Source organism: Ixodes scapularis, unplaced genomic scaffold, assembly GCF_016920785.2.
Source record: "Ixodes scapularis isolate PalLabHiFi unplaced genomic scaffold, ASM1692078v2 PGA_scaffold0__279_contigs__length_252992795, whole genome shotgun sequence".
Classification (NCBI taxonomy): domain Eukaryota; kingdom Metazoa; phylum Arthropoda; class Arachnida; order Ixodida; family Ixodidae; genus Ixodes; species Ixodes scapularis.
The window spans coordinates 109,214,725-109,230,814 of record NW_024609835.1 but is presented as its reverse complement, the minus strand read 5'-3'; the positions used below and the strand labels follow the sequence as shown (position 1 = coordinate 109,230,814).

The window sequence follows — 16,090 nt, the reverse complement described above, 5'->3', positions numbered from 1 at the left end:
GAAACTTTGGCATCTTGTCTAAATTCCTACCACTATATTTGGGCGGAGGTTAACAGAATGGCGATGGGTTTGTTTATTTTTCAGGCAAAAAAAAAACACTGAAATTTGTCTTTGGTTACACGCTGTACTCTGCTTGCTTTTAATTTATTTCGAGATTTTTTTTTTTTTTTTGAAATGTACCGCACAAAGTAAATCCGGAAAAAAACTAAACGGTTTCGATTGTCCAGTCAACTCAATGTTTCTAAGCAAATGTTCATTTCTAGAAAAAAGAAACATAAATTTGAGTAGTATCAACAGATTTTTTTTGCTCAAGCAAAAAATATTCAATAAGTAACTCTTTTTATATATGCTCTAACAATGAATTTATCTCGAGCCAGTATTGGCGAAACAAGGGAAGCCACAGGAATTATTTCTATGCGCTCACAGATCGCCGTACTCGTGTTCTCCTTGGCCCTCGCTTCGGCGATGGCTGGATACATTGGTGGCTACGGTGGCGGCTACGGCGGAGGCTACGGCGGAGGCTACGGCGGAGGCTACGGTGGGGGCTACGGCGGCGGCTACGGTGGTGGCTACGGCGGTGGCCATGGCATTGGATTGGTGAAATTCATCAGCTATGGCGGACACGGGGGATACGGAGGAGGCTACGGCGGAGGCTACGGCGGAGGCTACGGTGGAGGATACCACGGTTGAAGAGCCCTCGTCTCATCAACATGTACAGTCATAATAAATTGAAAAAAACATTTACTTCCCGTATTTCTAATTGGATTTCCTACACAAATTTTTTTATGGGTTGGCCCTAGGCGATTTATAACTATGGTTCGGAGTTTTCGGTTTAAACCGATAAAAACCGATAAAAGTACACCGAATCTATCTTCGGAAATTCGGTCTTAACAGAAAAAGGTCAGATTTAGGTTCAGCATTTTCGAGTTAAACCAATAAAAACCAATTAAAGTTCATCAAATTCATTTTATAAAATTCAGTTTTAACCGGAAAAGGCCACTTTGACCTTCCAGTCGTACCGCAGAGCCGTGGCGAAAAAGTGGAACGGCAGTGTCTATCGAAACGTGTCCGAATATTTGGGATACCTGGATGGCATTACGACGCTTTGGTTTAATGTACGCATCATCAAAAGTCCGAAATGCTCCATGACTTCGCCATGTACGAGCGTGTTTTCGAACTCGTTGTAAGGAAGACTAACTTGATGCAAGCTCATATAATATTGTGTTGTGCTTCAAAATGTCGCACCAAGTCTCTTTTGGCGGTCACAATTGGTTGATTGGCCGATTTTGGCTCATGCAACCTTTCATCTCCTCAGCCTGCCAATGTCCAGTGTTAGCGTTGAGAGGGCGTTCTCGAAGCTCAGGGTCATATTAACAGGAAAGGAAGACTGCGGATCAACGAGGAGAACCTGGGAAAGTACATGTGTGTGTACTATAATAAGATCACGTAATTTTGACGTACAGAAGGTGAAGTTCCATGTTTTCTGGGCATAGGCTTCATATCTGACTTGTTTGTACTTCTGCGTTTTTATTTTTCTTGTTTCTTTTACAGTGGCACACATTTTCCAAATAAAGTGTCCATTTCGTTTTCAGTTATTCTTTGAGCGATCACAAATATAAGAGCTACAAGGATCATCTGATCCGGTGTCCGTTGCTGTTTATTTTATATTCAGATAAAAATCCGATAAACTTTTGTGGGCATAAATATATGCCGAAAAAAACCGAAAAGTAAATTTTAGAAGAAACACAAAAGAAAGTACACCGAATAAAAAAAAATAGAAACCGAAAGCGCGAAACCCTATTTGTAACGTACTAATATTTACACACAACCTCGGGCACGCGACGGAACGCACGGGTACTAATACGCAGAACACGCACAGGCTTACAGGTGCAAATAGGCGGGCACGCAGTCATGCAGAGCAGTATCGAACCGAAACTTTTATTGGTCCTGTTCGGGTTTGGGCTCACGGCTTTCTCTTCAGTTCCTGTTCAGTTCCAGTTCAGTTCCGGGGAGCAACCAAAAACCGGTTCAAACTGGTTAGAACCGGTTCGAAACGGTTTGGGCTGCAAAATTGATAAAATATCTTCCGCATTGTTTTGGCAATAGGCACTATTTCCGCCATGAAATTTGTAATTATGCTCTATAGTATTTTATCGTTCGTACAATACGCTTTTATTATTAGATAGCAAGAATTAGAAATAGCGTTATTTAATATTTTCGAAGCAGTAGAAGAAATTCTAGATCAAGGGTGGCCAAACCGCGGCTCCCGAGTCGCGTGCGGCTCTTCGCTGGTCCAAGTGCGGCTCGCGAATCCCTCGTGAGGAACCCCCCCCCCCCCCCCTCCCACCTCTCCCCTTTCTCCCTTTCCGCGTTTCCCAAGGATTTCGGAATAAAGTACAACTTGCGGTTCGGCAGCCTTGTGCCCCCATACTTACAGTCGAACCGCTCTCCACTCGTATGCTTCCACAGATCCTGTTTCTTTGATTGTTCCAGGGAGTTTGCCGGACCTTAGGGGGAAAGGCATCAAGTACAGGGACTGTCAAACCATGCATGCATGGCTTGGGGTCGAGGAAATGTTCAGTCTTGTGGCCTTTGTCACTCGCCGGTGATACTTGTCCCCTTTAGATAAAGGATGCTCGCCATCGTTCCTTGTTGAAGGTCGCGGAAGCCCGAGTTAACATCATTCGTAGCCCCCCCCCCCCCCCCCCCCCCCCGTGGCTCTTACAAGTTTCTTAGTTTTGTTTGCGGCTTATAGACCAGGTCAACCTGGCCACCCCTGTTCTAGACTAATGCAGATATTCCTAATTACACATAAATAGCGCCAAATAAGGATTAAGATTTCTTGTAATCCTAACATAAATCACATTTGGGCATCGGCTTGCATGAACTCAAAACTTCACGAAGTACTGCCTCGGGAGGCTAATGTTATATTCAATTTTACGTGCACTTGTTTCGGGCCCTCACTTTACAACACTGTGCCTTATCAGTCATGCGCCCTAACATTTTATTAGGCTGCCGAAGATCACCACGAGGCTGCTATATAGTTGGCTAGTTGGTTTTGCATCATGGGGAAATACGCGAAAACAACAGGGACAAAAAACGAAGGGAGAACTAGACAGGACGCGGCGTATAAAATTTTAACATGTTCCTTCTGTTGAATTTTTTCAGATATACGCTTGTCTCAATTTGCAAGAAAAATGTCACACAGTACCGGTGCTACAGCAGAACCGATGCAGATGCAACGTTTCTGCGCAAACAGCTCTCCCTCAAAGGAAACGACAGTGGAGTTGAGGTAGTGGTTCAGCAGCTCCAAAAAACCTTCGACTGTGAGACCACACGCATTGCGAAATGGGACCTCTCCATTTTCCTCAATACAGAGTCTGACAGCCTCAAAAAGGTGTTCATGGGGGACCGAATGAAAAAGGTCTTCCACGTAAATTGAGAAACCTGTTGTCCCTTTAAGGGCTCTTCCCTGTAGGAACTCAAAAATTTCTTCAGAATTCCTGACCAGGAAAGGATCCCCCCGTAACAAGTATGTAGCGCCCCCCTCCAGTCCGCCCGTCTGCGGCCGCCAGGCTCGGCGGGCAACATTGACCATCGCGCCCAATAAACGCCGTTGAGCGTACGCCGCTCCGGCCAGTCATCGTCCACCCTCACAACCAGGCTGCGTGGCACGACGGTCGGCATCCACGTTCCCGAGGGAGCCCGGCCTCGGTTCTTCAAGCCGCGTCCGCTGCCGTTCGCCCTGAAGGACGGGGTCACCCAGGAGCTGCAACGGCTGCAGCGAGAGGGTATCCTGGTGCCCGTCAAGACTTCCGAGTGGGCTGCACCGATTGTTCCAGTCCTCAAGCGAGACGGCCGCGTCAGGATCTGCGGGGACTTTAAAGTCACCATCAACCCCGTCGCTACCGTCGAGAAGTACCCGCTGCCTCGGGTAGAAGATCTGTGGTCAGCTCTGTCCGGGGGACAGAAGTCCTCCAAGCTCGACCTTCGAGATGCCTACCAGCAGCTGGTGCTCCAGGATGCCGCCCGGAAGTATGTCACCATTTCAACAACTATGGGACCCTTCCAGTACACGCGCCTACCTTTCGGCGTGGCCTCAGCCCCAGCCATCTTCCAGAGGGAGATGGACAACCTCTTCAGGGGCATGAGGCACGTGGCGGTGTACTTGGACGACATCCTGGTTACCGGTACCGACGACGGGGACCACCTGCAGAACCTGCGCAAAGTCCTGACACGACTACAGGACGCCGGTCTCAAGCTGAGGCTGGACAAGTGCGTGTTCCTGACGCCCAGTGTGGAGTACCTGGGACACATCATCTCCCAGGCCGGCCTGGCCCCGGCTCCCCGCAAGATTGAGGCCGTGCTCAAGGCGCCGAAGCCCAAGAGCAAGAAGGAGCTTCAGAGCTACCTCGGCCTCATCAAGTTCTACAGGAGGTTCCTGCCCAACCTGTCGACGCATCTAGAGCCACTGCATCGCCTGCTTCGTGATGGGCAGCAGTGGGCCTGGAAGAAGGAGCAGGACTTGGCCTTCCAGCGCAGCAAGGAGCTGGTCGTTAAGGCACCAGTGCTGGTGCACTTCGACTCGGCCAAGCCTGTAGTCCTCACCGTGGATGCGTCGCCGTATGGGGTAAGAGCCGTCCTGTCGCACCGGGGTCAGGATGGTCAGGAACACCCTGTGGCGTTTGCTTCTCGTCGACTACATGCGGCAGAGCAACGCTACAGCCAGCTGGACAAAGAAGGCCTGGCGCTCATCTTCGGGGTCCAGCGCTTCCATCAGTACCTGTGGGGCCGGCAGTTCGAGGCAGTCACGGACCACAAGCCGCTGCTGGGGCTGCTGGGATCTGACAGGGCAGTTCCAGTGCAAGCATCGCCTCGTGTGGTACGCTGGGCCTTGACGCTGGCAGCCTACAGCTACAAGCTGGTCTACCGCCCTGGGAAGGACCTGGGACCTGCCGATGCCCTGAGCCGCCTGCCCCTGCCGGAGTTGCCTGCTGCCGTTCCAGAGCCAGCTGACGTATTCCTGCTGGAGCGGGCCTACCCGGGGGTGCTCACCAGGACTGCGGTGGCGCAGGCGACCAGCCGGTACCCGGTCCTTTCTCAGGTGGTCAAGGCGCTTGCCCGAGGGGAAGTGCTGCGCCACCAGGCGTACAGCCACAAGACCGCCGAGCTCAGCTTGGAGCAGGGCTGCCTGCTGTGGGGTTCCAGGGTGGTGATTCCACAAAGTCTCCGGGCCAAGGTCGTGCAGTTGCTGCATGCGGGGCATCCTGGCGTGGAAAAGACCAAGATGGTGGCACGGTCGCACGTTTGGTGGCCTGGCTTGGACCAGGACATAGTGCACCAGGTGCAAGGCTGCCAGGTCTGCCAGGAGAACCAGCGAGCCTCGCGCCACGTGGAGATCACCCCCTGGCCGTTCCCACAGAGGCCGTGGTCCCGCTTGCATGTGGACTATGCGGGACCCTTCAAGGGCCACTACTTCCTGGTGGTAGTGGACGCCTTCTCCAAGTGGGTGGAGGCACTGCCAGTCATCAGTCCTTCGGCAAGCGCGACCATTGCGGCTCTGCGGCAGGTCTTCGCGGCGCAGGGATTGCCGGACATTATTGTGTCCGACAATGGTCCCGCTTTCGCTAGCGCCGAGTACCTGGACTGGCTGCAGAGGAATGGGATCCGCCGGATGCTGGTTCCGCCGTACCACCCCGCTTCCAATGGTGCAGCAGAGCGGTTGGTACAGACCATTAAGGACAAGCTCAAGAAGAGCCAGCCCGGGGATTTCCGGACGCAGGTGGCCCGGGTACTACTCCAGTACCGGACCACACCTCACGAGGTCACTGGCCGTGCCCGTTGCGAGCTTCTGCTGGGCCGGATGGTCAAGACACCCTTGGACGTCTTGCATCCAGACCTTCGGTCCACGGCGCTCCTGAAGCAGCTGAAGCGGAAACTGGCTGCTGATCGAGGGTGCCGTCCCGGGCCTTTGCCGGAGCCGGGAGCGTCGGTGTACGCCAGGAACTTCCGTCCTGGCCCACCCTGGTCTGCCGGACGTGTGGTTTCACCAGCGAGTGCCTCGTCGCTGCTCGTCCGCATGCCCGACGGGACCACCTGGCACCGGCACGCCGACCATGTCAGGCCTCGCTCCGGGACCTGGCTTGCACCCTCGGCCGTCGCTTCAGAGGACCAGCCTGCAGGGGGCCCAACAACAGCACCAGTCGCGGCCAGCGGAGCGCCACCCACCACGGAGGCAACAAGTGTCTTCAGTCCAGTGGCACCAGTTGGACCGATGCCACTCTCAAATCCGGTCCCTGCAGCTCCACCGGGTGGAGCGCGACCTGTACAGGCAGCGCCCGGCGTTGCCACACCTGGCCCGTCGACACCTGTACCCAGGCGGGGTACACGGCAGCGAAGGCCCCCTAACCGCTACTCGCCGGGATAACCTTCGCCGTCGACCGTCCAGGACTTGACACGACCAGACGCCGAGTTGGTGTCGGCCGTGTGTGTGGTTATTTCATTTATTTTGTTTGTTAGGAAAAACAAACTGGAGGGGAAGAGTGTAACAAGTATGTAGCGCCCCCCTCCAGTCCGCCCGTCTGCGGCCGCCAGGCTCGGCGGGCAACATTGACCATCGCGCCCAATAAACGCCGTTGAGCGTACGCCGCTCCGGCCAGTCATCGTCCACCCTCACAACCAGGCTGCGTGTCGTCTCTCCTCGGCGGGTGCTTCGGCCCCCTTCGTCCACGTTCGAGAAGGATCGTGACACCCCCAGCTCCAACGCAGACAAGTGTTTACGTAGAAAACCCCCCACTTCCACCTGCCACGAATCCCTCTCCGTGACTATAGCCCTGAACGGACACCCACTCTTGTGGGTTTTAGCTGTGAAAAAAACTTCCAGGTTAACATTTTTTGACGAAAGCACTTTCTTTCCTAAGCTGGATAGATCCAACTTCTGGCATAAGGCTCTGGTTTCCGATTTTACCCTGTTCAGTGAAACATCCTTAACAGGTTTGAAGGGTTTTTCTATGGCCTCACGTGACTTGTCTTTGAACAGCTTTTCTTCCGCTACCACAAAGCCGCCCTCCTTGTCAGCTACTAGTAGACGGAGGTTATTTTCCTTGAAGTGTGAAACAACATGCCTCAAATTGAAGCCTGCTTGACCATATCCTGACGTGCGCATAATAACATCTACACCTTCAGATATGCACCTGTCCCTGTCCTGCTGTGCCGCCTTATCCGCCAGAGTTCTCACCAATCCAAGCTTGTCCACAGGCTTCATCCTGGGCGCCAGGCTGTACTTGGGGCCTTTTTCCAAGATACGGGTGACATCCGGCGGTGCAGAAGCATCTCCCAGAAAGGTGACACAGTCCGGCGAATCAAATCTCTTCTTTTTCGGCAGCGACGCTCGGAGCCTATCCCAAAGGAATTCCGTGACCTTGGAAGGAAGTCGAAGGTGCTCTCCATACTTGCTGCAGGCCTCTCTTTCTGTGGACGTGAACCCGTGGCAGAGCAACCACAAAGCATCCCGAAGTCTGCTTACTTGCTTCCACCTCTCTAAACGCAGTCTGCTTACTTGCTTCCACCTCTCTGAACGCAGTATCCTGCAGATCATTTTCCCGTGACCGGCTGAAGGTGGAACACCCCCAAGGAGACGCAGCACTTCAGGCGGGTTGAAGCCGTGGCGAATTGCGAGCGAGTAAAGTCTTGCCTGGCATGTCGAGGCGGCAAATGAGGTTGACATGGACGAGACGATCCGAAGAAACAATATTGTCAAAACAAGTAGAGAGGCCCGTTGTAGAAGAAATAAATTGGATAAGGATGGCTAGTTGGGCTAGTTGGTTTTGCATCATGGGGAAATACGCCAAAACAACAGGGACAAAAAACGAAGGGAGAACGTTTTTAAAACTAACTTCCTCATTTTATTTATTTCTCCTTAAGGGCCCCGTGGGGCATTACATAAGGGGGGAAAGTTTGTGGGGTAATACAGAACATATAAATACCTCTAGCTCTACCTCTACCCCTTCCCCTTCTATTCCTGAAGGACCCCCTTCTATATTTAGGGATGTCAATTAGCCAATTATATATGCGTCACCTGTTAACAGTAGTCCTTCATTGCTTTTATTTTGCACCCAGAAACTGTGAAGTTTTAACAAAATATGAAGGTGGTCAAAGCTGCGGAAATAAAATATTGAGAACGACATTGCTGCGATACGTGGAGCGGCTGACAACATTCGGTCGTCGCTTGAGGCCACTAGGATATTTCTTTTCATGTATCCTTCCAGTACACAATTGTAGTTCCATGTAACGTATGATTAATAAGTTACATTTATTTCTTTCAATGCTTCTATTCTCAGGGACAGCTTTCTGAGGCAGGTCGGCCACAGTTAAAACATACTTGGGTGCCTCAACGGTGTATACTTCAGGTAGCAAAAGAGGTGGGGCCTTGTGGGCAATGGGGGCTCAGGCCGCCTCTACGAAACCCACGTTGGTTCCACGGGGGCGCAGGGGGGCATGCCCAACTTTCGCTGCCCATGCAGTACCCTAGTGGATCCCACCTCGTCTAACGCGATGAAACGCCCAATTTGGACTGCCCGTGCAATACCGCCGTGGATCCAACTTCGGCTATGCGGGTATAGAGTTAGCGCAGATGTACGCTTCAGGGGGGAAAAGTATGGGCATGCCCAACTTGGGCTGCCCATGCAATACCTCCGTGGGTCCCATCTCAGCAATGCAGTGGCAGTGTAAAAGCGTGAGCACGCCCAACTAGGGCTGCCCATATAAAACCCTCGTGGGTACCACCTCGGCTCCTCCGGGGCCAAATTAGGAACGGCGTGGGCTCCAATGGGGAAAGGCGCTGGCATGACCAACTTTCTGGAACATTTCGTGGAGTAAAAAGTTTTCAATTAAATGTCAAAATTCTAATTGATTTGCGTTTTATGATACCCAGCTGTAATTACAGTACTGGGGAACATTACTATCTTTTGTGAAAAAAATCAGAAAATTATATTTTTGTGAAACTGGGCCTTATGATTCAACGTAAAAAAATTGTAGAGCCGTGGAATTAAAACTATACGCTTGCAAAAGCTTAATTACTGCTTATTGATACTCTATGACTGTCATCAAAAATATTCCCGGAGAACATTGTAAGGATTCTCTTTGTGAAGTTGGAATTCTTATTTTAATGCATGCGTCGAGGCGTTGATGGCCAAAAAAGTTGGGGATGTGCCCAACTTGGAGTACCTGTGCAACTCCCAAAATGTCACTTTCCACTAATATTGAGAATAATTACTGTACGTTTTGGAAATTCAACATAGAAGATCGGTTTAACTTTATACAAAATCGCCGAGGATTGTAATTCTAAGCGTTAATGAGAAATTTTAGACTTGCTACACTTTATTAGTAACTCACTACTCAGCGTGTATGTTGATGAGGCCGTTTTACGTACGGTGAAATTTTGGACGCACAGTATTGCATTTGAGGGTGAATTCCAAACACGCTCGTCAGAATGTTCAAAATTTGGTGTCCGTAGACGCTTCAACCTGGCAAAGTATCCCGATTACCTGTCGAACAATATTTTTTTTATTGGGATGTACACAGGTCTTTTTGTTCCATTTCGTACATTTGAATCGCCCAATTTTTGTGAGCGTGCTCAAAACGTTCTTTTGGTCTGTCAAAATGGTAATATCTTCAGTAAGCGCACGGCGAAAGTGAGGTATCCTTAATTCGGTATGAACGCCGCTGTTAAATGCACACCGCTGGTAAATTGTCAAATGAACCCAAACGAAATAATGTTCTCGGGGTGACCTCATGTGGGCTGCCCACTTAGGCTCACCCTGGGCCCCACGAGGAGGGAACATGTGGGCTGCCCAAGTAGACCACTGTGGGTCCCACGTAGCGAGCCCATGTGGGCTGTCCAAATAGGCATTTGTGGGTCCCCCGAAACACCCCAGGTGGGCTAGCCAAGCGGGCTCCACTTGTCCGACTAGCAAATCCGACATGGAAGCCAGTGTTGTACACGTTCCTCAAAAAAAAGGAACGAAAGCTCGTTCCTCGTTCCTTCTGATTTTTGGAACGCGTTCCCGTTACAAGTTCCATCTGTGAGAAAGGAACTCGTTCCCGTTACAGTTTAAAAAATGGAACGTATCGTTACATATACGTTACATTTGTATTTTGCTAATTACTATATTTAGTTTAATCAAGTAGAGATTTTTCTTTTTATCTATCGCATGAGAAGTCAACATACGAGTTTGTATGTCCTTATGGAAGGGCAACAGGAGAAAAAAAACAAGCGGAAGCAGGTTTTCATTTGTTGGTATATACAAGTTAGAAATCTCAGCTTTTAAACTTATTCATGTTTCTAGTGGACGATTCAGACGAGCCGAATGTACTTTTACCCAACATTGTACGAGCGTTTCACAGCAACCTCCCACGTTTCAATTGAGCGAAGTCCCCTGTTCGAACTTAAAGGAGCTGTGCAACGACATTGGGTAGGAATATTTCTTACTTTACACCAGCTTCCTGGCACTAGTGGGACCCAAGAATTCTCGAACGCAACACCACTGACCAAGAAGCGTCTTCGTCGCGGCGGAATTCAAAGTATGAAAGCGGAGCTTTTCTTTCAGTCTCTCCTTCCAAAGCCGCCGTTTGCTCCTTCGCGAAATTTGATGACGGAGCTCTGGGGACAGTGGCAACAGTACGATCCCCAGGAATGCGTCATCGAGCTTTGCGGTGACGATATTCAAATGCTACTCACACAGTGGACGCGAAGACTGCGTACGCATTCAATCTGGGCTCGTGACAATCGATGCCTCGACATGCATTCGGGTAGTGGCCCGTGCCCAATCGCTGCAACGACGACATTAACCGAGCCATAACAATGTCTGGAAGTCAGCGCGTGTCCTGTGCTTTGCCAACCCCAGCGCGTGGCTATGATCAACATTGGCGGCATATAATCGGCTCCAGATCACGTGGCCGCTTGTTCTGGCTGCGGGTTGAGGGGGTGAACGGTGCTCGCTTTTCTTTAATTTTTTTCCTGAACTTTTACTGCGTGGGGTGAAAAACGAACGCGTGTTTTATAGGTCATTAACGTCAGGGATCCGTTTTAAGCGGTATTTGCGCAAAGTACAAAAATTGTTGCACCGCCCCTTTAACAACAGTTGCTTCTCGATGCTGCTGGCCGCAAGACAAGCAATTCGAGGAGAGGGTAGGGCTTTTGGAAGATCCGTCTTAAAAACTACAATTACTTCTTTGTAAGGTTGGCTGTGTTGTTCATTTTGAAGGTGTGTGTGTGTGGGGGGGGGGGGGGGGGGGGGGGAGGGAAGGGGACAAGAGAAGAAATATTTTTTTTGGTGTATCTTTTAAGTGACCAATGTTCGTGACACAAGGGTGCGTTCGATGTCCGGCAGCCTGTGATCTTGTTGTAACTTTAGGCCTCGTCATGGAAGTTCACAAGTGGCTGTAGTCGGCCTTAGATCTCTGGGTGTATGAGGATTCGTGGAACCAAAGAAAGTAGCTGAGCTTGAAACAACCCTCTTTCTTTGTCTTTTCCTACGACTAAAAGCCTTGCTTTTTGTACCGCAGTTTCGGGCACTCAAAAATGAATCAATGTCCACCAGCTCTCCTGCACCCGAAACTGTTAGCAAGCGAGGAACACACAAAATAATCCACAAGATTAGTAGCCAAAAAGATAACGAGATCCTGCACTTCGTAAAGATAGTGTTTTTGTACTTTCAAAATTTCCCTTATAATTTCCCTTACAAAATAAGAATTACCCCACTGGACGAAAAAAAGGAACGCCGTTACTCTTTCCGTTCCAGTAAAAATGTAACGCGTTCCCGTTCCAGTTCCAGCCATGCAAAATGGAACGGCGGCGTTCCTTCGTTCCTCCTAAAAGGAACGCGTTCCAGGAACGCCGTTCCTTGGAACGCCGTTCCGTACAACACTGCATGGAACCTACGTGGGCTGCCCAAATGGGACCCACGTCGCCTCCCCCCCACCCCTTTCAGAGCCTACTTTGTGCCAGTCAAGACACAGTTTGCACGACATGTAAAATATGTCGTGCAAAAATTTTCATACTTCCGGTAAATGCCGCTAAAAAGATATCCCTGACGTTGATATAACCTGAAAGAAAGAAACACCCATTAGCTTTTTTTACGCGCAGATGTAGACGCAGTACAAATAATGGAAAGACACAGCTTTCCCCTTCTCAACTGGCAAATAGAACAAGCGGCCACATGATATGACGCTAATTAGATACCATCAGTGTTCATTATAGTCCTGCGCTGGGGTTGGCAAAGCATATTTTGTGCTGAGCTTCAGACATTGTTAGAGTTCCACTATTTGCGTCTCTGATTTAACACGAATAATTACCCGAATGTTTCGTGCTGCTGTTAGTCATGAACCCAGCACTTGACTCGGGCTCATAAAAATCCAGTACTCACGGTGTCACGTGGCTCGCGTTTAGAATGCGTGATGTCATCTGACATGAAGGTTTCAAGAACGCTAATAAATCTCATGAATTTTTTTCAATTTTAATCGATTTCACGCAGTGAGTCACGTGACTGCGTCGCGCGACGTTACGAGGTCACGTAACGTGACATTACTTGGCAGCATGTCTTGACACCATGACGTCACGCGACCACGTGACACATCTTTAATCGTAGTGCCAATACAAAAGCTCCACAAAAATCCGCAATTTCTTATGCATTGCAATTTTGAATATGACGATTTGATCAATATATATAAATAAAGCGACACCTCTATTGTTCACTGTCATTTCACAGTGGTGATCCCAGTCGTGAACTCTAGGCACACAAATTCATGACTTAGTTTTTGCATCCTGCTTGCAAACGAATATCTAGCCGTGGACGACGTCGCGCGTCCGATGACGATGACACAGCAGTAACAGCGGGCCGTTTGCTGTCTTCGACTGTGGCAGTGTACGTCAAGATCAAGGTCAGCCAGAACTTCTTGAGAAGGGTAAGGAAGAGCAATGGGGATCAGGCGTGACAGAGCCTAAATTTAATGGCGAATGAGCCACTGGGGGCTCGTGCGGAAACAAAATCTGGTTCCAAGGGGTTAATGGACTTTTCTGAGGCCGTTGTAGCTGCCGAACTGGAAGATGACCTCTCGCTGAAGCTACCAGCCCGAACTGAGATGCGTTGGAACGGGTGCGTTGTGCCATGCTGCGTGACGGTACAGAACTGACTGGATCTGCGGCCTTGGACACGGCAGGAACAGCAGGTAGCTTGACCCACAGCAGTAGCCGCGCGGGGCACCGCAACAGCAGCGGCAAGGGAGCCCGCAGCACCATGGGTTGCAGCTTCCGGGCTTTGAGGTCCTTGAGGTGGCAGGTTGCTTAGACTTCGAGCTGGAGCTGCATTTCATGGTGTTGAGAACATTTTATTTTCTATAAGCCGCGAAGGCTGAAGTTGCGTGGGTTTTAATGCTGCATGTGCCATATTGACTGCATTCCATGTTGTTCCATCATCTAACCTAGATGTGGCTTGTCCTATTTGTTATGTATTAGCTGTGATGTAGCATCTGTTTTCGAATTTTTTTTTCTGGTTTCGGCCTTGAAATGTTTCACCGATTGCCCAGGAGCAAAGACAGGGGCTTAACTGCACGCATGGCATCCGAATAAACTTCCAATTTGATCTCTTATTGCTCGGCTCTACCAGCGAGTTCCTTCTATACTCTGTTTCATACTTAGTGTGCAACGCTCTCAAAGCTACTGGCGCGAGCGCGTGGCTTCATCTATGGTTTTGTTTGCGCGAGAACGCGTGCAAACGATCAACGAGATGAAGCCCCATGCTCGCGCCAGTAGCTTTGACAGCGTTGCACACTAAGTATGAAACAGGGTATTAATAACATATGAAGAGACGGCACACCCTTGTTTCCCTCGTCCTTAGAAATACAGTTGCGTTCGGTGAGCCCGACCATGTAGAAGAAATGCAGTTTCTGCTGTCGCTGCTTGGCGAGTACTTCGGTAAACAGCAAGATATTTAGTGATGACTTCAGAAAGCTGACAATGTTGGACGAAAACCAACTGGACGATGAACTTAAAAACTTTATTAAATCGCTCTACGTGCCCACCTGCTCTACCTGCAGCTTGGAGATAATAGAAGGATGACTTTGTATGTTTGAGGGATCTGCAAGAAGTAGCTGAACTCCTTTTGAAATAAATTGCAGACCCATTGTCTCTCGTGATATTTGCGGCAGAACCTCGCGAGCGAAGGCAGAATTTAAAAAAAAATGTATGACTGTGACAGCCGTGACGTTTTGGGTTTATGTTGTTCAGGCCGCTCGCTGTGGCAATCTTAAAACGAAATTAAAAAAAAACTCTTTGAGCAGGAGCTTGTTCAAAAGAACCAGCAATGTCCATACCAAGTCTTGTCCATGGATGATTGGGAAATTCAATGGGTTGGAGAGATGCAGGAAACAGAAAATAGACACCGTGTTAGAGATGAGTAGTGGACGCACCGGCACGTGTTAGCACGTGCCGGTGCGTCCACTATACGTTTTTCTTTTTTTTATCATGACGCATTTTTTTTTAACGCCGTTATTATTTCTTATAATGTAAAGTGCCCCTACGCAACCTTGATTGCATTGGAAAGCCCCGTTTTCCAATTATCTTATACTCATAGAGGCCGATCTGAGCACCCCGAAGAGTAAGAGCGCACTACTACCTTACTTTGCCAGGGAGGACAGAAATTTGTTTCAGCGTTTACTTCGATGGGTTCCCGGCCGATGCTCTAAAATGTAGTGGCGGCCGTCGCACCAAAATGTTGTGATTCTTTAATGGGGAGACGATGATGTTGGTGGTTCGGTGGTTCGACGATCAGGCTGGTACTTGGCAGCATGACACATCCATGAAGGGCCGGTAGGAAGGCCAGGTGATGAGGCCATAAGGAGACGTGTAACGGCCAGAGTCCGCGGCCAGCACGCACCGTACCGTTCTCGCAGACCTCCAAGGGCTCTCCCTCAGAGGCCTGCGAGGAAATGGAAGCATGGGAAGGAAGGTGAGTGTTGGCGGTAATGAGTTACAAGGAACGGCGTTACCGGTAACGTGTTTCTTTTTTTTCGGTAACGTAATAACGTACTCGGTACTTTTCCAAGATATTAATGGGTAACGTACTTATGTTACTTATATAAAGTAACGTATAACGTAGTTACGTTACTCGTTATATCTTCCCAAAAACCCGAAAGAAGTACACTTAAATGTTTTCGAGTTTTTATACTTCGTTTTACTTTAAATCCAGACGAAGCCTACGTTACCAGCTGATAGTAAGGGCACCGTCAAAAGAATACCGTCATGGTGTTTCTCATGTTTCTGTACGTGTTATATCATCGCTGAACTCATCATAAACGAGAGAGGCCCAGTGACTTTCGCTTTTGACGCTGCTCGATTGGCCCCAATAGTTCGTAGTGTCGGCTGCGCCTGGACTTTTTTGAAACAAAGTACAGACGCCAAATTATCAAGTATGCACTCAATCCACATACCTTCAAATATTACCTGACTTTTCCTCACGCAAAACGTCACGCTTTACAAAAACCCCAACGCCGAGGCCCATTGTCCCAGTGTCAGAAAACGTTGTTACCGTCGATTTATGAATGAAAAGAAACGCAAGTGTGACGTGCGTCACTTTTTATCGGTAATGGTAACGCGTTCTTTTTATTTTCAAGCAACGTAGCTAGGTAATGTGTTTCTTTATTTCGCAACTAAGGAGCAACGTACCTCGTTACTTTTTTTCAGTGACGCATACAACGCTGGAAGGAGCATAAAAAGCTATAAGAAAAGGCAGAGCCTCGGAAGGCCTGTGAGGAACAGGAAACGTATACATGGCGTGGCGCGCGGGACAACGGAAAGTCGGTGGCCCGGGACCAAGCGGGCACACTGAGGAAAGGACAACGTGAGACCACGTCGGAGGTAGAAGCATGCCTGCTGTACGACGCAAATGGCGAGCGGGGCGTGCGCCACACACTAAAAGTTTTTACACCCTTAAGGGTGTACACCAGTTTGTCCCAGGGCTAACACCCTTAGGGTGTTCAGGCAAACACCCTTTATAATGGGTGCTTGCCAAACACCCCTGGTAGAGGGTGCTTG

The 16,090-nt window shown here is 49.4% G+C and overlaps 1 protein-coding gene across 1 annotated transcript; it reads left to right on the top strand.

The window, feature by feature from the left end:
* The first annotated feature begins 414 nt into the window (after positions 1-414).
* Positions 415-690, top strand: LOC121048009 (glycine-rich protein 3-like). Its single transcript, XM_040503814.2, has one exon. It carries the CDS (start codon positions 415-417, stop codon positions 688-690), a length of 276 nt encoding a protein of 91 aa, XP_040359748.2.
* Positions 691-16,090: the final 15,400 nt, after the last annotated feature.

Bases quoted from the DNA above. Each gene is read 5' to 3' on its own strand.
- LOC121048009 (XM_040503814.2), top strand. From the start codon at position 415: ATGCGCTCACAGATCGCCGTACTCGTGTTCTCCTTGGCCCTCGCTTCG.